Source organism: Rhagoletis zephyria, unplaced genomic scaffold, assembly GCF_001687245.7.
Source record: "Rhagoletis zephyria isolate East Lansing unplaced genomic scaffold, Rhagoletis_zephyria_1.1 Rzeph_scaffold_00757, whole genome shotgun sequence".
NCBI lineage: Eukaryota > Metazoa > Arthropoda > Insecta > Diptera > Tephritidae > Rhagoletis > Rhagoletis zephyria.
The window spans coordinates 15,878-37,666 of record NW_016157841.1 but is presented as its reverse complement, the minus strand read 5'-3'; the positions used below and the strand labels follow the sequence as shown (position 1 = coordinate 37,666).

Here is a 21,789-nt window from a genome sequence, read left to right as displayed (position 1 = left end):
TAAGGTACGACAACCACCCCATCATGCATCCCGAGGAAATAACTCCGGAAATGAAATAAGGAATGCTTTGATGATCCATTTTATTAAAAGTAAGTTTAGTTGTATATTTACTAATGTATGTGTATACATGTTTAGTCTTCGTTGAACATATTTTTAATAAAATACTAGCAAATGCTTTGGTGAATGCAAAAACAGCGCTGAAAAGCAAAAACGTATACATCAACCTTCTTTGTGTATTTCCTTAAAATCCTTTCAAATTTCGTTTAAATCGGTGTAGTAGTTTTTACGTGGTGCGCACACAAAGAAAACAGCAACAGTTTTACTGTATGAGGCGTGACAACGCCCACCTTTCTAAAATGTGGTATAACTTCATCTAAAATGCACTAAATGTCTGAAATAAATATCTAAACGCCTGGAGGTGTGGCGCCGCCCACTTTTCCAAAATAATATACATGCTACTTTTCCCCTAGGCCTATAAAAGACACACAGACATTCACACATTTTTTAAATCAAAGTAAATGAATTTACAACACAAAATGAACTTTTAATTCATTTAATTTCTTCACGAAAAACAAAAATACTTTTTAATTTTAATATTAACTGGGTAGATCCCGGTCGTACACATCGTGTACTATACAACTTATTTCTTTATAAGTTCTGCCAGCAATTTATTATTTTCTTGCAGCAAATCAATTGTTTTTTGATCATTTTCCAATGTTTGTTTTAAAAAATGTTCAATTATTTGTTGGTCCTTTTGTACAACTTCCAAAATGTCGGTGTCTGTTTTGTTCTTTTTAGCTGAGCTTGATCCTGCCAGATTACCGGTGATAGCGATTTATCTACGGAAGCCGTAGATGGAGGCATTGAGGAAGATGGAGATGAAGGCGAAGTAGAGTATGTCGAAGATGGAAGCTGTGCGGTGGATGACGAAGAAATGGGCTGATTTTCGGGCACCTGAGGTATAACTAACTCTTCAGTCTCTATATATAAGCACTCTACTGGCCACGAATCCGGATCGTCAACGACCCAATGCTCTGCAAATAATATACATATTTTTAAAGTATATGTCGGCATACGCAACAAAATAAAATGTACACAAACCTGCGCTCTCGTCCATCTGCTCTTTGTAATTTATAGATTTATATGTACCAAGAATTTGGTGGACTTGGTTGAAGTATTGCCATAGCGATGGGCTCCCTCCACTTTTCCCCATGTTTGCTCTTTCAATACTGAAAACACATTGACTTCATTGAAATCTATTTATTGAAAAACAAACTAGCATAGTTACCGATATTTTTTGGTGAGATTGTTTAGCCTGGTCCGTAATTCACGAGTAATTAGCAAAATGCCATACTGCGTTTCGAGTTTGGTGCACATAGTAGCATACACATGAACGTTTCTATGAACGCCTCTCAATTCATGTATATGCTCCTACCAAACTTCAATTAAGCAATTTATTTCTTTTGTGCCTAGCACTTTCCTTTTAAATCTTGCAGACATTTTCAATTTGATGTCAGCTGATCATAAATGTCATTTTGAAGCTTCGCAGCTGTGTTTATGGTCAGAGCTCTTAGTTTAGCTGTGTTTCATGGTATACTCGCTTTATACCACGTTCATTTTCGTAATATAGAAACCAGCATTAAACCACTTTGCATGATGGTATAATTGTGGTTTATATTGACAGACATCAAGTATACAATGGTAGTGTAGTACATGAACCATATATCTGTCAAGGCTTTAACAACGCAATGATTTTGGCATCAGAACTGAAAAGCGGGAATGTTTTAGCACCAGGAGTAAAAGTAAAGATAAGATCCTTTTATGCCATATTTCAAGTTATCGGAAGATGGCACTTGGGCTTATTACATTGATGTTGCAGGTTTGATGAATGAAATGGGAATTACTGACTATAAACCCGAACAATGGCGTCTCTTTATTGACGCATCAAAGCGAAGTTTGAAAGCAGTCTTGCTCTATCGCGATAGTAGCAAGAAACCCGTTCCCATCTTGTATGCGGTTGGAATAAAGGAATCATAAGAAACAATGGCGCATATTCATAGTCATATTTAGTACTCAACTAATGCAGCGTTTTTGCTGCATTTAAAATGCAACATTTAGCACTTTCGAACATATGTTTTCGAAGAGCGTTCATGCTATAGCATTTAGCAAATGTACATTTAGGGGAGTTCGAAATCGTATGCTTTTGACAAACAGCCGTGTTCCAGTCTCTTATTTAGATGCGTATATATTGCGATCAATTCTCACGCAGAAGATAATGTGCAAAAACCCTACTGAAAAGGAAAAAATAAATTTTAAACCAAAAATTCAATACAAAAACTTGAATTGTTTTAACCATAACCGAACATTTGTTTGTGTATATATTTATTTGTCGGTGCATTCAATTAAAATTTCCTCACTTAATTAGGAAACAAACCAAACAGAGTTGATCACAAATTGATCCAGATTTCTATCAGTATCAAATCGATGTTGAATTTGCTTAACTTTTCTTTATCCAAATATGTAATGCAAAATAAAAGAAATCTTGATAGGCGATCACTGAAACGCAGCTAGCAACTGTATACTCGAAAAAGCAATGTTGCCACTTTTTCTCTTTAAACCATGTTCGAATCGTGGAAATTTTGGAAGATCACAGGGTTGCTTTTAGCATTTAGATTCTTAATGCAAAAATGTAGTTGCATTTAGTTGCATTTAGGTGACGAATTTTGTATGGATAAATGTACATTTAGAGTAGCATTTAGAGCTAAATGCGCTAAATGTGCTTTTACGCGTAAGCAAAAACAGCCTATTAGTCGAAACTATTCTAAGTCACAACTAAAGCTATTCATAGTCGCCTTAGTTTCGACTTTTCTGGCTAAGTACCAACTTAAAATTTAGTTTCGGCTGCAGCTGCAACTAAGTCGTAACTAGGAAGAAGTATTTTATCAAATTAAGGGAAAACAGACGAAATATGTAAAAATTAAGTTGGTAGAGGGTGATTTTGATAATATTGAATAATCTCCAATTAAAATTTACAAAGATCGATCCATTTTAATCGGAAGATGAAATTAAATGCGTATTACAATTCGAATAAAGCTACATCACAATTTTATAATTGGAATAATTTAGATAAATTTTCAAATAATAAGTCAGTTTCACGCTAGTTCTTTTATAGTAAATTTGAGCATATCATTTAGATATCTACTATTTGTATGTTTCACAGCATGCTTTCGATAAACATCGACTTCACATCACTGCGGTTGTTCTGGCTATTTCATACAATTAACAAGAAAATGATACCTTATTCTTTTGCATACTCATGCAATGAAAATTAAAATTACATAAGCGGATGATCAAGACATTATTTAATAAAAATGTAATTTTTCCAAAATATCGTAAAGAAAAATCGATACATTTTCATACTCGCTTTGCTATATCGTGAACTAAGTCGAAACTACTAGTAGAAGTCTGAAATGCGACTATGAATAGAGGTAAATTTTTAGTTGGTACTTAAAGTTAAGTTGCAACTTTGTTAGTTTCGACTTAGTTGCTGGACTATGAATACGCGCCAATGCAATTAATCTTAGATTGCATCAAGTACGAAGAGCACAGGGGGCGCGTGAACTGTGATTTTAAAGTTCTCTGACTACTATCAGGCATGCAAACGGGCTACACTAAATACTGTTGTTAGTTCTGTCATTGGGATAGTAGAGCCAAATGCAATCACTATACCAAATGTGATTGGCCAAAAAGAAAGGAGCAATCGATTGGTCAATTCAATATAGTTCACGAGCCCTTGATAGCGCTTAATAAAATCATACTTCCCGATTTACATATCGAACTTGGTGTTGTTAAGAATTACATCAAATAGTTGGCTTTTCCAAACTTTTCCGTTGAAAAAATCCGTGAAGGTAGTTTTTTGATTGTATATGAGTGAAAATCTCTCAAGTGGTTGTAAACCGAATAAAGTGATTTTTGCGAAAATATCTTGACCGTCTAATTTGGGTGGCCCATTTGAGAGATTTTCGCTCATATATTTTATAATATCTCTCTCTTGCTTAAAGAACCCTATAATTTTTATTTCAGGTGTGCTTAATGGGCCGGACATCAGAAGATTAATGAAGGATCAAAGCTTTTTGGGAATTCTTGATGGCACAGCAGCCGTTGCATGGGATGCAGTTCGGGCTTTAATTAAATACGTTCTGTGTAAAAACTTGATGGAATTCTTTGACCCCTTTGATGTGCACATGTCGCTTAAAATCCATGTGCTACACAGTCACTTTGACTTTTACGAGCAACAGCTTTTAACAGAAACCGACGAGGTAGGAGAGAGATTTCGATTCGCTGGAAAACGATTGAATTCAATGTTGGCGGACTTTTGCTGGTCGATCGCAGGAGGCAGAGGATATTAAAAAAATCATTCGAGCAATAGAAACTAGCAAAATATGCCAAAACGGGATTGAAGAGAACCCAAAATTAGGTCCAAATAGTATATGAACTAATATTATAAAAAAATATTACGAAATAAAATATGAGTTGTAACGCAAAACCACATATCTGTACAATCAATTGTATGGGAGCTATATGTTATAGTGAACCGATTTCCATGATTTTCAGAAATAGCGGAGGTAATAATACAGTCACGTGCAAAATTTTAGTAAAATAACCTTAAAACTGAGGTAATTATTAACAAAAAAACTAAAATTCAAGCAGATTTCAAGCACCGCTATCTCGAAAACTAGAGCCAATCTGGAAAAACGGAGGAAGTCGTTAAATTTAAAAGATCCCAGTTAAATAAGATCAGTTATCAAATCCTTTGCCCAGAAAAAAATTCAACACCTGAGCACAGTGTTTTAAACGACGAAAATTTCACTTTCACAACTCTAAAACTTCCTCCCTAAATATCTCAAAATTTTGACGTGATACGGATTTTCTGAAAACGCCATCGTAATCTAGAGGCCAAAATTAAGTTTACGTGTTTGGCCGTTTAGCTGTGATATTTCAAAACCTTAAAATGTACCTACAGTGTAATGAAATAAATTAATTAAATCTAAAAATAAACAAATAAACGAGGTCAAGGTCGATAAAAGTAGTCAGGTCTAATACAAACAAATAACATTGAACATTTAACTGCAAAACATTAAACAAAAATTTCATTTTTCAAAAATGTCCTTAGCATGGTATACCCCGATATTTCTTTCGCTTGAATCTCCGAGTTCATACATAGAATTTCCGATTTCCTTCAACACTATGCACTTAATTTGCCTCGGAGCCAATTTTGTGTTATAATTATCAATTTGTGAACTTTGTCTAAAGTTTCGGCGGTATACCACTTGTCCGATTTGAAACCTAACTTCTCTACTTCGCGTGTTGTAAACTCTCTTGCTTCGTTCGTGTGATAGCTTCAGCTCTTTCTCGATTTTATTTCTTATCAGTTGCATTCTGTCGCCAGTGGTCTTTACGACGCAATCAGCATCCTTCAGCGAGCCTCATATGATGCAGCGTGCACTTCGAAGCGCGAAAGCCGCATCGCTGACATTACGATCCCAGTTATTTTGGTTGTCTTTTATGAATGAAAGTATGATTTGCAGCACGGATCGGTTGACTCTCTCAGCTGCGTTACCATGGGGTGAATAAAAAGCGGTCCTATCGTGTTTCGTGCCGTACTTATCTAAAAAGTTGATAAATATTTTCGACACGAATTGCCTTCCATTGTCCGAGTGGACATATTCGGGCACACCGAATACATAGAAGACTTGACGTTCGAGAAATTTGACGACTTCTACTGAAGTTGCTTTTCGCATTGGTTTCAGAAATACGAATTTTGAGAAGTGGTCCAGACACACAAATACACAAACATTACCATCACACGTACGAGGATAGGGACCCATAAAATCTACAAAAAGACGTTGGAAAGGACGCTTACACGCTTAGACGCTTAGTTACACACTGCTTTCCCATTAGAGGTTTGTGAAAAATATTTTGCGTCCGGTCAAACAAAAAGCAAAACAAAGTTTTCTTTTATCCTCCTACGCGTTTAGGCGTCTTTTCCGCCTTCATCAGGGAGTCTGTTTATTCGGAACAAAACATAAAAAACACAAACAATTCGGTTTCAAATCACAATTAACATTAAAGTTAACAAAGTACATATATACATATATAGAAACCACAGCACTTACATTTAAATTAATAAGAACAAAATAAACAAAACATCACAATAATCGCTTCACTACATTCACTTCTGCATCATCGTCCATCTGTTTTTCTATTGCACCTGATTGCCGTCCTGTATGAGCAATTTATACTATTGACATCTTCTTTGAAATTCATTGTGTCTTGTATTTGTTCTTGTATGCGCAGGCCTTCTAATGTTAGTCTCGTTCGCACTCGTTTCTCTTGGGGTGTTCACAGTTCGTTCCAAATAGTGTAGACGTCTACATTTTAAGACGTTTTCTAACCGTAAAATCTGTGGTGTTGTTGTTTCCCATACAAAATTGGAAAACGACGCCGTCTACATTTTGTCACACTCAAAGGTATGTTTTTTACGCGTCTACATTTTGCAACCTCGCAGCAGGGTTGCATTATGGCAATACTAATCACATTTTTTTTATTTATTGGGCACGTTTTCTGTATTTGCATTTAATTTGATCGCAATTTCTGATGAAAAGAAACAAATCAACGAAAAGAAATAAGAAATATTAGGAATTGGTAATTAAGTTAAATAATTACAATTTTTCAGAAACAAAATCGAAAGGCGACATATAAAAAAGCACGCAAAGAAGAAATGTCTGGCAACACCAGCAAAGTTTTGAGACGATTTTGCGACGACTGCTAGAAAGGGGTGCTCACAGTTTGATGCTAAAGATGTCTCAAAATGTAGACGTCTACATTTTCAGACACAATTTGGAACGAACTGTGAACACCCCATCTATGTCTAATATTTTGGTATTGTTGAGTTGTTTGTCAAGTGTTGGGCTAGCGCTGTAGTTGATTTTTTGTTTCTTACGTCTGCTTTATGTTCGCCTATTCTGACTCCAAGGGCGCGCTTTGTTGTGCCTATGTATAATTTATTGCAAGGCTCGCCAGCTTTGCCATTGCAATTGATTTGATAAACTACATCATGTTGTTGTTCTTTGCTGATCTTGTCTTTTGTTTTGCTAAATATTTTGTTGAGAGTGCTATGCGGCTTATGTGCGAATGTTACATTTTTATTTTGAATATTTTTATGTAGTGTTTTTGTATCCGTTAGTCCTTTTACATATGTGACTCCTTTAAATATTTTGCTTTCATTTCTGTTTGCGGGTTCGGCGTTCGTTTCAGATGATTTTTGTCTGTATTTTGTTGTTGCTATCAATCTGTCTATAGTTTTGCTTGGGTATCCGTTCCTTAGCAATATGTTTTTGATTTTTCTGTCGTTATCTTTTCGGAACGCCTGGTCGCTCAGCGCGTAGATCTTGCTTATAAGGTTGATAGCTGTGTTCTTCTTTTGTGCCCAGGGATGATTAGAATGATAATTTATGCTATGGCTTTTGCATACCAATTCGTTATAATTTTATTATTTACCAGGTCTAGGAAGGCTAACTTCTTCTCGTTTTCAAGTTCAGTGGTGAATTGGATTTTTCGGTGTTGAGAATTTAATACTCTTAGTATGTCTTCCACGTCATTTCTTCTAACAATCGCAAATATATCATCTACATACTTATTTATGTATTTGACACATATGTCCTTAGATTTAAGTTCAGCTATGCTGTCGTCCAGTATTTTATCAAGAACAATGCTAACTGTTTGTTTGATGGCAGGAGATACTTCGTCTTGTCCTCGTTTACCACCAGACCCATTCGCTTTGCTTCCCTATCCAGCTTGGAAAAGGCAGAACAGACTTCGCGGTTTTTGTTACCGATGATGTCGATGTCACCCGGCATAAGCCAGTAATTGCGCGCTCTTGTAGTAAATTGTTCCTGAGCGGTTCAGTTCTGCAGCTCTTATTATCTTCTCCAACATCAGATTAAAGAAGTCACATGAAAGGGAGTCGCCCTGTCTGAAACCCCGTTTTGTGGCGAACGGCTCGGAGAGGTCTTTTCCAATTCTGACGGAGCTGGTGGTATTGCTCAACGTCATTTTACACAGACGTATGAGTTTTTAGGGGATGCCAAATTCAGACATAGCGGCGTATAGGCAACTCCTTTTAGTGCTGTCAAAAGCGGCTTTAAAGTCGACAAATAGGTGGTGAGTGTGTCGGCCGCTGTGGTGTAGTGGTAAGCAGTGCGCGCTTTCACTCATCAGCACCTGGGTTCAAGTCCGGGTAAAAGCAACATNGAAAAAAGGTTTTTTCTTAACAGCGGTCGTCCCTCGGCAGGCAATGGCAAACCTCCGAGTGTATTTCTGCCATGAAAAACAGCTTCTCATTAAAATACAATCGCCGTTCGGAGTCGGCGTAAAACTGTAGGTCCCTCCGCTTTGTGTGACAACATCAAGGCGCACGCCACAAGTCGGAGGAGAAGCTCGGCCAAACACTAACATATGTGTAAGCGCCAATCTATTATTATTATTAGGTGGTGAGTGTCGATCCTTTTCTCGCGGATCTTTTCCAAGATTTTGCGTATTGTGAATACCTGGTCTGTGGTGGATTTGCCAGGTTTAAAGCCACACTGATAAGGCCCAATCAGTTCATTGACGGTGGGCTTCAGTCTTTCACACAATACGCTCGATAAGACCTTGTACCCTATGCTTAGTAGGCTGATCCCGCGGTAGTTGGCGCGAATGGCGGGGTCACCTTTCTTGTGGATTGGGCAGAGCACACTTAAATTCCAGTCGTCGGGCATGCGTTCATCTGACCATATTCTGCACAAGAGTGGACGCATGCACCTTATCAACTCCTCGCCGCCGTACTTGAATAGCTCAGCTGGCAGGCTGTCAGCTCCAGCGGCTTTGTTGTTTTTCAGCCGCGTTATTGCTATACGTACCTCGTTCCACCGCCTGACTATGACGAGGTACGTATGGTAAGCCTTCCACTCTCAATAAAAATAGTATGTCTTGCTACAAGCTGGTAAAAAAATGGTACACCTGATGCTGACTTCAAAAGGATAAATTTGAAACTAGGTGTTCCCGAGTACTCATTTGAATCTATATTAAACTCAGACCTCTGGCCTGTCAATGTGGCCGTTCGTCCGATTGGTTTTTTCGAGAAAACATTGCCCGATCATCGAACAGCTTAGCGGAGCCGGCTTCTAATGACCGCAAATCTATTAAAATATACTTTCACAATGCCTCAGGTTTAAGAACCAAGTCAGAGGATATGTGCCTGCTGAGTTCGCAATTGGAGTATGACGTATTTGTCATTATCGGGACATGAAAAATGTTTCGATGCTGAGTATTTTGATCTGAACCGCTATGACGTTTTCCGTAAGGATCAAGATGACTTAAAAACTGGTTGCTGTAGAGGTGGGGGCGTGCTAATTGCCTCCCGTTGTGAACTTCAAGCGTCTTCAGTAGCATTAAAATGCACCGATTCCATGCTTGATCAGCTTTGTGTGCGACTGAAAGGTGCCTCCGGATTGCTATACCTCTGCGCATCTTATATTCCGCCAGCCAGTGAGCATCGCGTTTATTGTACTCATGTCGATAACTTTATTACTCTACAATCGGAAATAAGTGCTCACCAGTTATGTGTTTTAGGGGACTTTAACCTTAGCAATATTTCGTGGACCTATTTTCACAACAACATGTATTTAACTCCATCTAATATTAGCAGTAATACCGAGTCCTATTTAGTTGAAAATTTATTAAGTATCGATTTAACACAAGTCAATGGGTTTTCTAATAGTCTAAATCGGATCTTAGACTTAATTTTTGTTAGCAATAACATTAAGTTTAAATTATATTTGCCCTGTACCGCAATTTCCCCGCCTAATATGCATAATTTTCCTTTAATATTGGAGATTGAGTTTTTGAATACTTTTCCATTCTTAGAGATATGCAAAGGGTTTCCTTTAACTATGGCTCTTGCGACTTTGACTTTCTTGACCATAACTTTTCCTTTATTGATTGGAATGATGTTTTTGGGTCAGGCGATGTTGTTTTTTGTTTTAATGAATTCAGGAATATTATTTTTAATCTAAGTAAAATGTATATACCTGTTCATACCAAAATGTCTTACAAGCTACCTTGGCACACGAGGGAGTTGAAGCGTCTTAAGAATTTAGAAATAAGTTCTTTAACAATTTAAGCTAAATAAGGACAGCACACACTTTGTTTCCCATACTAGTTACCGAGATCAGTTTAATACTTTCAATAAGTCCTGCTATAGGGGTTACATTGCCAATTTTGAAAGAAGCATTTAAAGCACTCCAAAATGTTTCTGGAACTACATTAACACCCCTATTCTGCAACTCTTTCGAATTCGGACTTTGCTACGAATCGTAGAAATAGTATGCTGAAATCCGAATCGTATTTTCGAACTTTCGAAATTCGTTACAATGGCATGCTTACAAACGAACGAGTAGGCTTTTTTGCGTAATTTTGTACGAAAACAATTATGTGTCGGAGGTAAATAAAAGATGTAAATCTTGGACCTAACAAAGTGCATGTTTTCAATGGCTTGGAAGAAGCTATTATTGCATTAACTGGATTGAGAACCAGAGCTTCAGGCATTGGAGGAGTTCTGGCTTGTGGTTCCAAAATTCAACCAGAAACTGACATAGTTACTATGCCCGACAGCCGANGAAGAAGCTATTATTGCATTAACTGGATTGAGAACCAGAGCTTCAGGCATTGGAGGAGTTCTGGCTTGTGGTTCCAAAATTCAACCAGAAACTGACATAGTTACTATGCCCGACAGCTCCTCATACCTTTGTGAATCCATTGCCATAGGGCCCGATTTCTCTGCTGCTATAATTTCAAATGCATCAGAATCCATAATTTTCCTCAAAATATGCAAAATTAACCAATTTTACAATAAACTGGCACATAAAGGGTGTTTGTTTAATTCCTTTCCACTTTGTTTTCCTTCATTCAGCTTCTTCGAAAAACAACTGATAGTTGGCAATGCTGTACATGTTTCCGCAAGGGTTGCAGCATGTGGACTTTTCGTTTTTCGTAGCGTACCTACTAATTACGAATTACGAAAATTCGGGTTCCAGAATAAGGAGGTGAGTCTATGAAGGGGGTATCTAATGTTCCCACCGNTAGCAATAACATTAAGTTTAAATTATATTTGCCCTGTACCGCAATTTCCCCGCCTAATATGCATAATTTTCCTTTAATATTGGAGATTGAGTTTTTGAATACTTTTCCATTCTTAGAGATATGCAAAGGGTTTCCTTTAACTATGGCTCTTGCGACTTTGACTTTCTTGACCATAACTTTTCCTTTATTGATTGGAATGATGTTTTTGGGTCAGGCGATGTTGTTTTTTGTTTTAATGAATTCAGGAATATTATTTTTAATCTAAGTAAAATGTATATACCTGTTCATACCAAAATGTCTTACAAGCTACCTTGGCACACGAGGGAGTTGAAGCGTCTTAAGAATTTAGAAATAAGTTCTTTAACAATTTAAGCTAAATAAGGACAGCACACACTTTGTTTCCCATACTAGTTACCGAGATCAGTTTAATACTTTCAATAAGTCCTGCTATAGGGGTTACATTGCCAATTTTGAAAGAAGCATTTAAAGCACTCCAAAATGTTTCTGGAACTACATTAACACCCCTATTCTGCAACTCTTTCGAATTCGGACTTTGCTACGAATCGTAGAAATAGTATGCTGAAATCCGAATCGTATTTTCGAACTTTCGAAATTCGTTACAATGGCATGCTTACAAACGAACGAGTAGGCTTTTTTGCGTAATTTTGTACGAAAACAATTATGTGTCGGAGGTAAATAAAAGATGTAAATCTTGGACCTAACAAAGTGCATGTTTTCAATGGCTTGGAAGAAGCTATTATTGCATTAACTGGATTGAGAACCAGAGCTTCAGGCATTGGAGGAGTTCTGGCTTGTGGTTCCAAAATTCAACCAGAAACTGACATAGTTACTATGCCCGACAGCTCCTCATACCTTTGTGAATCCATTGCCATAGGGCCCGATTTCTCTGCTGCTATAATTTCAAATGCATCAGAATCCATAATTTTCCTCAAAATATGCAAAATTAACCAATTTTACAATAAACTGGCACATAAAGGGTGTTTGTTTNTCATACCTTTGTGAATCCATTGCCATAGGGCCCGATTTCTCTGCTGCTATAATTTCAAATGCATCAGAATCCATAATTTTCCTCAAAATATGCAAAATTAACCAATTTTACAATAAACTGGCACATAAAGGGTGTTTGTTTAATTCCTTTCCACTTTGTTTTCCTTCATTCAGCTTCTTCGAAAAACAACTGATAGTTGGCAAAGCTGTACATGTTTCCGCAAGGGTTGCAGCATGTGGACTTTTCGTTTTTCGTAGCGTACCTACTAATTACGAATTACGAAAATTCGGGTTCCAGAATAAGGAGGTGAGTCTATGAAGACCCCCTNATGTTTCCGCAAGGGTTGCAGCATGTGGACTTTTCGTTTTTCGTAGCGTACCTACTAATTACGAATTACGAAAATTCGGGTTCCAGAATAAGGAGGTGAGTCTATGAAGACCCCCTTCTAATGTTCCCACCTCGGTTTTTTATAAGAATGCTACGGCAGCCTCGTTATATGAGGCAGCTGACCTTTTTGCAGATTTATTTGCCTCAAATTTTGTATCAGATGATGGGGTTGGTGAGCTAATTTCGGATGGTGAAACTAACAATATGGAGTGTGCTTCCTTCGATGTAGGCTGTCTGATTCTCACAGAAGAATATATTATAGATGGTATTAAGAATCTTAAACATTCTTGTCACACAGTCGAAGATGGCATGCCTGCTATTTTGTTAAAGAATTGCGTTTCCTTAGTAGAACCCTTGAAATGTATCTTCAATAAGTCCCTATCGTCATGCCTTTTTATTGAGGAATGAAAGCATACCTCCATCACGCCGATATTTAAAAGTGGTATTAAGAGTGATGTCAGGAACTACCGTCCGATCTCTAAACTAACTATAGTTTCTAGGCTCTTTGAAGTTATAATAAAAAATAAGCTGTTTTATACTTTACCGTGTGAAATTTGGTCCAATCAGCATGGTTTTGTTGCAGGTAGATCCACTGTAACTAATTTCGCCGTTTTTGCTGACGACTGTATTAAAAGTTTCCAAGCAGGGCATTAAATGGATACAATATACAAGGACTTTTCCCAGTTTTGTTGTTCTTGATGGCGCTTCTTCGAAGACCTTTTTGTTCACCTCTGGAGTTCCGCAAGGTAGTATATTGGGCCCACTGTTCAAGGTAGTATATTGGGCCCACTGCTTTTGTAAAGCGCAACAGTACTGCGTTTCTGAATCCCTACACTCATAAAGTCTTATACTCTGCATTTGTTCGGTCAAGATTAGAGTACGCTGCCTTTATTTGGAGACCTTATTACCAAGTCCACATTAACGGATTGAGTCAGTCCAGCGCGTGTTTATCCGACACGCCTTAAGATCGATTAACTTCTCCGACCCTATCCCATCCTAATTTTCACGTTGTCAGTTAATTAACTTAATGCCGTTGCATAACCGAAGAATTTTCCTGTCCATTTCCTTCATTTTCGATGTAATTTCCTAACGTTGATTGCCCCTTATTGCTTAGCAGAATTTATTTCAATGTTCCTAGCAGAATTTTGCCGCAAACTGATTTGTTTAGAGTCGCTATTAGCAAAACTCTTTACAGCCGAAATGCTCCCTTAAATAGAGCTTTGCAATAAATCAATACGATTTCTAGTTCTCTAGACCTTGATCTCTCTATGCCAAAGGGTATTTTCCGAAATCGGCTTGAATCTGATTTAAGTAATCTCAATAATATTTTATAATATGTAATTTTTTCTAATATGTGTAGTCTGTAAGAACATCCTGTTGTTAGACTTCATAAACAAATAAATGAATAAATATGGCCTGAACCTTTTTACGCTTACTACAGCGGCATAACACTCTAGCTCTGGTATAATGTAATTTATTTGAGCTTTGTTAAGCTTCGGTGATATATATGGTCGTCGTCAGGTTGAAATACTACCCCGCCCACTCCATCTGTCGATGCGTCGCATTGAATGTAAAAGTGTCTGTTGAAGTCCGGATGAGTAAGTACGGGTGCTGATATTAAGCTTTGTTTTAGTTGGTCAAAGGACCTTTTGGCATCATCAGTCATAGTAAATTTCTGACTTTTTCTTTGGTGAGGCAGTCGTACAGCGGAGCTGCAATGGTCACGTGGTCCTGGATGGAACGCCGGTACCAGCCTAACATGCCCAGGAACCGACGTAACTATTTCGGAGTTTTTGGTTCTGGAAAGTCTATCACAGTTGCTACCTTGTTGGCATCCGTCCGAATACAGCCATCACCTACTACGTACCCAAGATATCGAACCTCTTTATAGCAGAACTTGCTCTTCTCATATTTATCGTTAATTTCGCCTCCCGCAGACACCGAGCGACATTTCCTAATACAATACTAACAAATCATTAAGGTACACAAACACATGGCATTACCGTAAATTGGTAGAGGGGTCTTCCTTGTACAGTAAAAGCTGTATTTTCTCTCGATTTCTTCTCCAGCGGAATCTGCCAGAATGCGCCTTTTAAATCTATGGTCGAGATATACCTCATGCTCTGCAGCCGACTAAGTATGCGGTTGTAACTTTCGTTTACTTTACGTGCATCACTAGTGACACTGGTGAGTTCCATCTGCTGTTTGATTCTTCTATTACTCCCATACTCAGCATTCTGTCCAGTTCTTCATAGATAAGTTTTGTTACCGCAGGTGAAATGGGGTAGTGTCGCTGTTTTACGGGGAGATGTTCATCGCGCACTTCTAAGACATGCTCCTCCAAGTCTATTCGGTCTAACCCTAAGACAGCAACAGACGAGAATTGTGCTTTCACCCTCTCTCAAGTTACCGTCTGGTGTGGGGTCAATACATGCTGCATTACATCGAAAGACAGGTCACCATCTGCGGGTGTGAGCTCTACAACAGTAACGGGGGATGCACGCGCTATAGCTTCTCTGCTAATTACGTCGAGGTTGAACACCTTCCAAAAATCTATGCCCAAATACACTACTTGCTGCAACCCTGGCTCTATAAAAACTCTAGGTCCCTACTCATATAATCCCATATTACTGGTAACACTATCACACCTGTCACTGGGGTCTCGCCTCCGTTCGCTGTTTTGATACTGTAATTCGTTATAGGAAGGATTATGTCTTCATGACCCTCTAGAAATTTGCCTACATTTTTCCCCAGGCAACTCGCTCCGGCACCAGAGTCTAGTAAGGCCAAGGCATCTGTACCTCCTATTTTAGTTTGAGCAAAAAATATATTGTCGCCTTTCAATGTAACAATCGTGGACACTATCTTATTAAAAATTCATTTGTATATCTTACTCATTCTTTGTATCTTTTTAAAATTCCTGCTTCTTTTATATCCGGTTAAAGTTTCGCAAAATATACTCTTGCTGGCTTCTTCATATTCTAATTTCCTAATTTGTAAACTTTTAAATTCTTTTATCTAAATATAATTCATTTCCATTTCCTCTCTTTAAAACTTTTATTGTTTGTTGCCCGGGAGCTCCTTCTCCTGGCTGAGAGCCCCGGCGATCTCTGCCAGTTTCCCATTTCTTAAAGACATAGAACGAATTGTCTCCCCCGCACGAGAAGCAAATCATTTGATGGATGTTAGACTTACGTCGTGTCTCCTTCTTTGCTTCAGATGGGTTCTACGCAAAATGATCCACCGACATCCCATATGCGAAGCACAACATCAGGTGAAAGGGAGAGGGACAGAAATAATTGATGATTGGGTTGGAATTAGTTGCGGACGTCGCAGTAGGTACACTGTGGGATCTCACACTTGGCCTCCTGTTCTCAGGCTGTTCCCTCTGTTTTTATATGGATTTCCTGTAGCCTCTACCGGCTTCAGATTAGGTACCTCATCAAGGCAATGTTCAACCTTGTAAATCAGCTCACTGATGCCCTTAACCCTACTTTTGTTCTCCCTGATCACTGTATCCGCGTGCCTACATTCCGACATTAACTCCGCTAATGTGTCCATTCTCGATGCGAAGGAAAGACGTGATAAATACGGCTTCAAGTTGTCCGTAATAATACCCACAAGTTCTTTTTCTGGTATCTTGTCGTAGCCTAAAGGTCAGGTTATGAACTTACCCATAGAAGTCATCAAATTCCTTCTGCGCCAACTGTTTACGCTCCATAATTTGCCAGATTATCTCGTAATCGGACTCTGCGGTTTTGAAGTGGGCCAGCACTTCTGCCTTCAGATCTTCATACCCGAAATTTTGGTTATCGGCATGATCTTCCAATACCTGCCAGTACCACTTCAACGCAGAGCCCGTCACGAGACAGTGGAAATCGGTAAACAGTTGGTGGTGAGAGATTTGATGTTGCGCGCTCATTTTTTCAATACGGAATTTGAAACTTTCGGCGGTGATTCCTTTGTCTGTGCCGTCAAACTTGCTGTGCCACTTTTCGGCTACAATTTAGTTTGGCATCCCCGGAGTTCCGCATTAGGGGAGCTATGGAATGGTAGAGGGAGTTCTCCTGATTTCAAATATATATACTTTTAGCCGCAGCAGGCTTATAGTTTTTACGTTATTTGTTGTTAAAGTTTGTAAATTGAACTAACCTCTCGGCGCTATTTCACACAATAAACACTATATTTATGTACACACTTCGGCAAAATAGTTGCATTAAAATCCCGCACAATGAAATGTAAACATATTTATTACATTTATTATGTATTTTAGTAAATTAAGTAAGTTTTTATAATTATCACGCACTTATATATGTATACGCACATTGTGAATACAGAACTGTTGATTCAACCATGGTTTCACACTGACATTAGAAGAGTGCTACCACATCTAAGAAAATAACAATAAAAGAGAATAGTTTTTATCGTACCCGTTTTCCGGTTCAGCGTTGAATTTGTAGTAAAGGAGGGTATGGGGTCCATATTCCCCATTTAAAACTTTGGCATAAGTAAAGAATACCCACCGTTTCGAAAGAGAAAAACGGGTTTAATAGAGCTTTAAATGCTTAGACATAATAGACATCGCTGGGCGCCAGCCCCAGGTTTACCACTCAGAAAGGGAATTCTCGTTACCTCATCCTTTCCCAAGGTTACATCACTGGGACATGCATGGAGCCGAACACGTCGATAATGATGTTTAAACGGAGATTAGTGTTAACCAGACATTGAGTAACCGGCCCTTAGTTTCGTATAAAATACCTCACAAAATTAAGTGCGTTCATACACGCGATTCTTTATTTGTCTTGACAGCTTTGTAGCAACCCTGTGTTATTGTTTATTTAACCAAAAGATATCGCGAATGTGAGTAATTGCGTATATTTTTATATTCTGAGTTGTTTGTGGTAATTTTTTAGATTTTAGATGAGTGATCAAAAGAGAAAGCTTCTGGAAATATTTTACAAACTACCACGCGCGATTATTAAAAACAAAAACGTCCAAACACAATGACATATCAGTTATGGGACAATACTTTTTTCGATTATTATCGATAAAATTAGAGCCGACACTGATTTGTTCGTGATTTGGTTCTTGGTTTAAGATAAACTAAGTCTTTCAACTTAATTTACTGAGAGACTTTACAAGGCGAAATTACTTAGTTTGTACTTAATTTATGCGTAAATTAAGATTGACCTGTAAATTACGCCAATGGGAACATAGTTTAAGTGGAGCGGTGACCCGGTGTTTGAGCTACCGATGTTTCTATTTCAGCCACTCGGCCGCTGAGGTTAGCCACGTATGCCTTCATGCTCCTGACCTCGTTTGTGCACGGGGCTATCAAATCGCCTTGTTGCACCATTATCGCCATTAACATCAGTGTTGGTCGGTCTACTTGTTTGAACATTCGAGCCTCCAGCTTCCGAGTCGCCAGATCGCTCACTCTCCACAGGGTCAACGCCTCTCCCAGCACCCACAAAATTACTTTGGGACATCTGCCAAATCTCGTCCAATTTCTTAGAAAAACTAAGGGATTGATCGGTTTGCTGAAATTTGTCTTGAAGTGGACACACTAGCTTCGTGCGCAATTCCTCCCCCGATGGAATTGAAAATTCGGGCGGCCTACCGATTAAAATAGTCTGTCGGAACGAAATCTACGGGATGCTGAATACCTGTATCAATTTGATTGAACAGCGAGCCAACTACCTGGTTTTCAAGAGCTCGTGCAACACTGCGTGTAATCGGCATATCTGTGCTGAACAGTCCCAAACCACCAGTAGCCCTTTCTTCTCTATTACTCTGTTTCGACATTCACACAATTCACTCAACTAACTCACGCAATCTCGATGAAACCCGGTCGAGAGAAAAAAGAACGGGTAGGAAAAGAAACCGGACGTAATTACCGCGTGTGTAAAAAAGAAAATCCCAAATCCCGGAAAAGTATTCGGAGAAATCAAAATTCAATAAGTTCAAAAGATCCCAATAACAACTAGTCTAAATTTTCTCGATTGCGATTACCCGAGTACAGAAACGTAAGAAAAATTAAATATTTATATGTACGTGTGGAGTAAATAACTACTATATACATTAATATATGTGTGTATATATAAGCATGCAATAATCATAATAAAAAAACCATCTATTTTAATAAAATAAATAAAGATATGGTTTTAATTCAAATATTGGAAATTCAATCCACGTATGTTGGTTTGTTTGTTGAAAACTTTATTTATTTATTTAATTCCTTTTTTTGTTGTTTCAAAAATCTAATATTTTAATTTCGGCCTCTATGTAAATATGATGTTACTTTGGTGTGTATGTGGTGTTGCCTTGGCGAGCTCATTATGGGGGTTTACAGTCCATGAGTCTCCTGTCTAAGGTCAAGTCAACTAAATACCCCCATTCATTACAAAGTGTGCATTTCGATGCCCTGTAACTGGTACTTAATCACGGATGCAACAACTTTCACTTCATCACAAATTCAATCTGGTATCGACACGTTGCAAGCCTCACTAACAACTGTTGCAGGAACACTTGCTTGGTAGCTTAAGCACCTGCCTTCACAAAAAACTTTAAAGAATGTTTATTGTAATATATTTCCAATGCGTTTTGCTTTACAAGTAGATTACGACTGCTTTATTATTCTTTTCATTAACAATGCATTCTTAAAGCTAATTCACATGAGTATAGTTATATACCGCTTACCGCTAGAGGGCGTATTAGTATGCCGATTACCACTAGAGAAGGTAATAGTACTTCAATGCTTTTTTAACCCGCTTAGGCCCACTACTCTACAACTCCTCCCCACAGGTTTAACAACCGGTCTCATAAATAGAAATTTCATTTAGCAATTCACTTTTATATCTTACGCTAAGTATTTTGGATCCATATGTAAAAGTGTATCTTAATCTAATAGTATTTTGCTTATCAATTGACTTCAAACTATTTTCTTACTATTTTCTTTTTAAATGTGTAATAAATAGGTGCACATTATTCTTTGTAATTAATACGCTGAACTTTACGCAAACTTCTACCCTTTTGAGCCGTTGCCGGATCAAGCGCCTCTCCTTCCACACCAACAGTCGACGTGCTTGAGACCTGATGAGTTTCCCTTTCGCTCACACTAGATGCTGCTGCAAGCGGTAATTTGATTCCGACCGCAGTTTTCACGACGCTCTGATTATTTTCGCTTTCCCCGCCAGGAATCATCTGATCTATGTGTCGCTTAATACTTTTGTTGTTGTGCGCTAAAATACAATTAAAAGACCGAGGACCCATGCGTTTAGCAACTGTAGCCTGCTGCCAGCCAATCTTATTCGGATTAGAATAATCGCGAACGTACACCTTCGCCCCGTTATCAAAACGCACATCCCTCTTACCCTTTCGGTTTTTAATATTTAATTGTTGGCTTTCGCAAATCTTTTCTTTGACTAGCGGCGGTTTAAGCAAAGATAACCTACTTTTCAATTCCCGTCCTAGTAATAATTTCGCTGGGGACTCACCTGTAGAGCAATGCTTAGTACAGCGATAGTCAAATAAAAATGTATCTAAAATTTCGTTCAGATTTTCTGAACCACTCCTCAGATTTGTATAAATGGATTTTTTAAACGTTTTTACAAAATTTTCTGCTTGCCCGTTAGTGGATGGGTGACCTGGGGCTGTTAAGCAATGCTTAATTTGATTTTTTGACATAAATTGTTGGAATTCATTCGATGTGAACTGACGTCCATTATCGCTCACTAAAGTTTCAATCAATCCGAACCTTGGAAAAAGTTCACGCAGCTTATCAATTGAAAAACTCGAAGTAATTTCTTTTGTTTTAAATACCACAGCCCATTTCGAATACGAGTCAATAACTATAAGAAAATAAAAATTTTTTACAGGACCAGCAAAATCGACATGAATTCTCGACCAAGCTGCTTCCGTGGGTCTCCACGGGATAAGGGCGCATTTCTCTGGGCTTTGCTGCGCATGTTTGCAGGGATCGCAGTTCGATATTAGCTGTTCTATGCTGCGATCCAAATTCGGCCACCAAACAAATGATCTCGCCAAAACTTTAGTTTTAACAATTCCAAAGTGCGAACGGTGCAGCTCTTTTAACACCCTACTCCTAAGTTTAGTTGGAATAACTACTCGGTACCCCCACAACAGACAATCGTACTCAACAGATAGCTCATTTTTTTTTATTACGAAACGCGCTAAACTCGTCCCCTATCAATTTATCTAACACCCCTTTATGAACAGCATCCATAACCTTAGACAAAACCGGATCACTCCTGGAAGCCTTTGCTATATTTTTAAAATTTAAATTTAGCTGACTATCACTTTCAATAAAATGGACATAATTAAAATCTTTTTCCTCGCTTTCAATAACTTGCTGTGGCATTCTTGACAAAAAGTCAGCTGAATTCGACGTTCCCTTTATGTAACTAATAGTATAATCAAAACCAGACAAAAGAACCGCCCAGCGTTGCATTCGCGCTGCCGCCATAACTGGGAGACAAAGCACTTACCCAATATAGCCAGAAGTGGCTTGTGATCCGTTAGCAAGGTGAAGCCAACGCTTCCTTTCGGATTGTACTATAATTTAACTCTGCTTTCGTAAGGGCCCGTGATACAAACGCTATTGGTTTATGCACGCCATTCGACAGAGAGTGAGACAAAATGCCTCCCACTGACACATTAGAAGCGTCTGTGCATAGAACAATTGGAAGACGAGGATTAAAATGCATTAATACATTATCAGAAGTTACATCTTGTTTTAACAAAGTGTACCTATCTTGACACTCCTTTGTCCATCTGAAGCTCGCATCTTTTCTTAGTAATCGATATAAAGGTACCATTTTGTGTGCGAAATTTGGGATAAACTTCGAGTAATAATTCAGCATACCTATGAATGCTCTCAACTCTGTCAAATTTTGTGGTACAGGTGCATTTAAAACTGCAGCAACCCTATCCTTATTCTTGCTTAGCCCATTTCTATCAATTGTAAACCCCAAATACGAGATCTTTTCCTTGAAAAATTCACACTTCCTAGCGTTCAAACGAAGTCCCACTGCCTCTAATTTATGTAACACGGTTTCGATAGTTTTTATATGATTGGGAAAATCAGAGCCCGTTACAACAATGTCGTCCATATAATTAACTACATTCGGGATTCCCCTCAAAACATTTTCTATCGTTTTTTGAAAAATTGCTGCTGCCGGCTTCACGCCGAA

At 38.3% G+C, this 21,789-nt stretch overlaps 1 protein-coding gene across 1 annotated transcript; it reads right to left on the bottom strand.

Annotated features, from left to right (window-relative positions):
- Positions 1–738: 738 nt before the first annotated feature.
- On the bottom strand, positions 739–1,319 carry LOC108361406 (uncharacterized). Its single transcript, XM_017614013.1, has 3 exons — positions 1,289–1,319; positions 1,102–1,229; positions 739–1,034 (listed from the first exon to the last, which is right to left on the bottom strand). Exons 2-3 carry the CDS (start codon positions 1,211–1,213, stop codon positions 739–741), a joined length of 408 nt encoding a protein of 135 aa, XP_017469502.1. The 5' UTR covers positions 1,214–1,229; positions 1,289–1,319.
- Between the last annotated feature and the right edge of the window lie 20,470 nt (positions 1,320–21,789).

Coding starts and splice junctions, on each gene's coding strand:
- LOC108361406 (XM_017614013.1), bottom strand. CDS start 1,213: ATGGGGAAAAGTGGAGGGAGCCCATCGCTATGGCAATACTTCAACCAA. Junction 1,035..1,101: donor GCAGATGGACGAGAGCGCAG/GTTTGTGTACAT, acceptor TATTATTTGCAG/AGCATTGGGTCGTTGACGAT.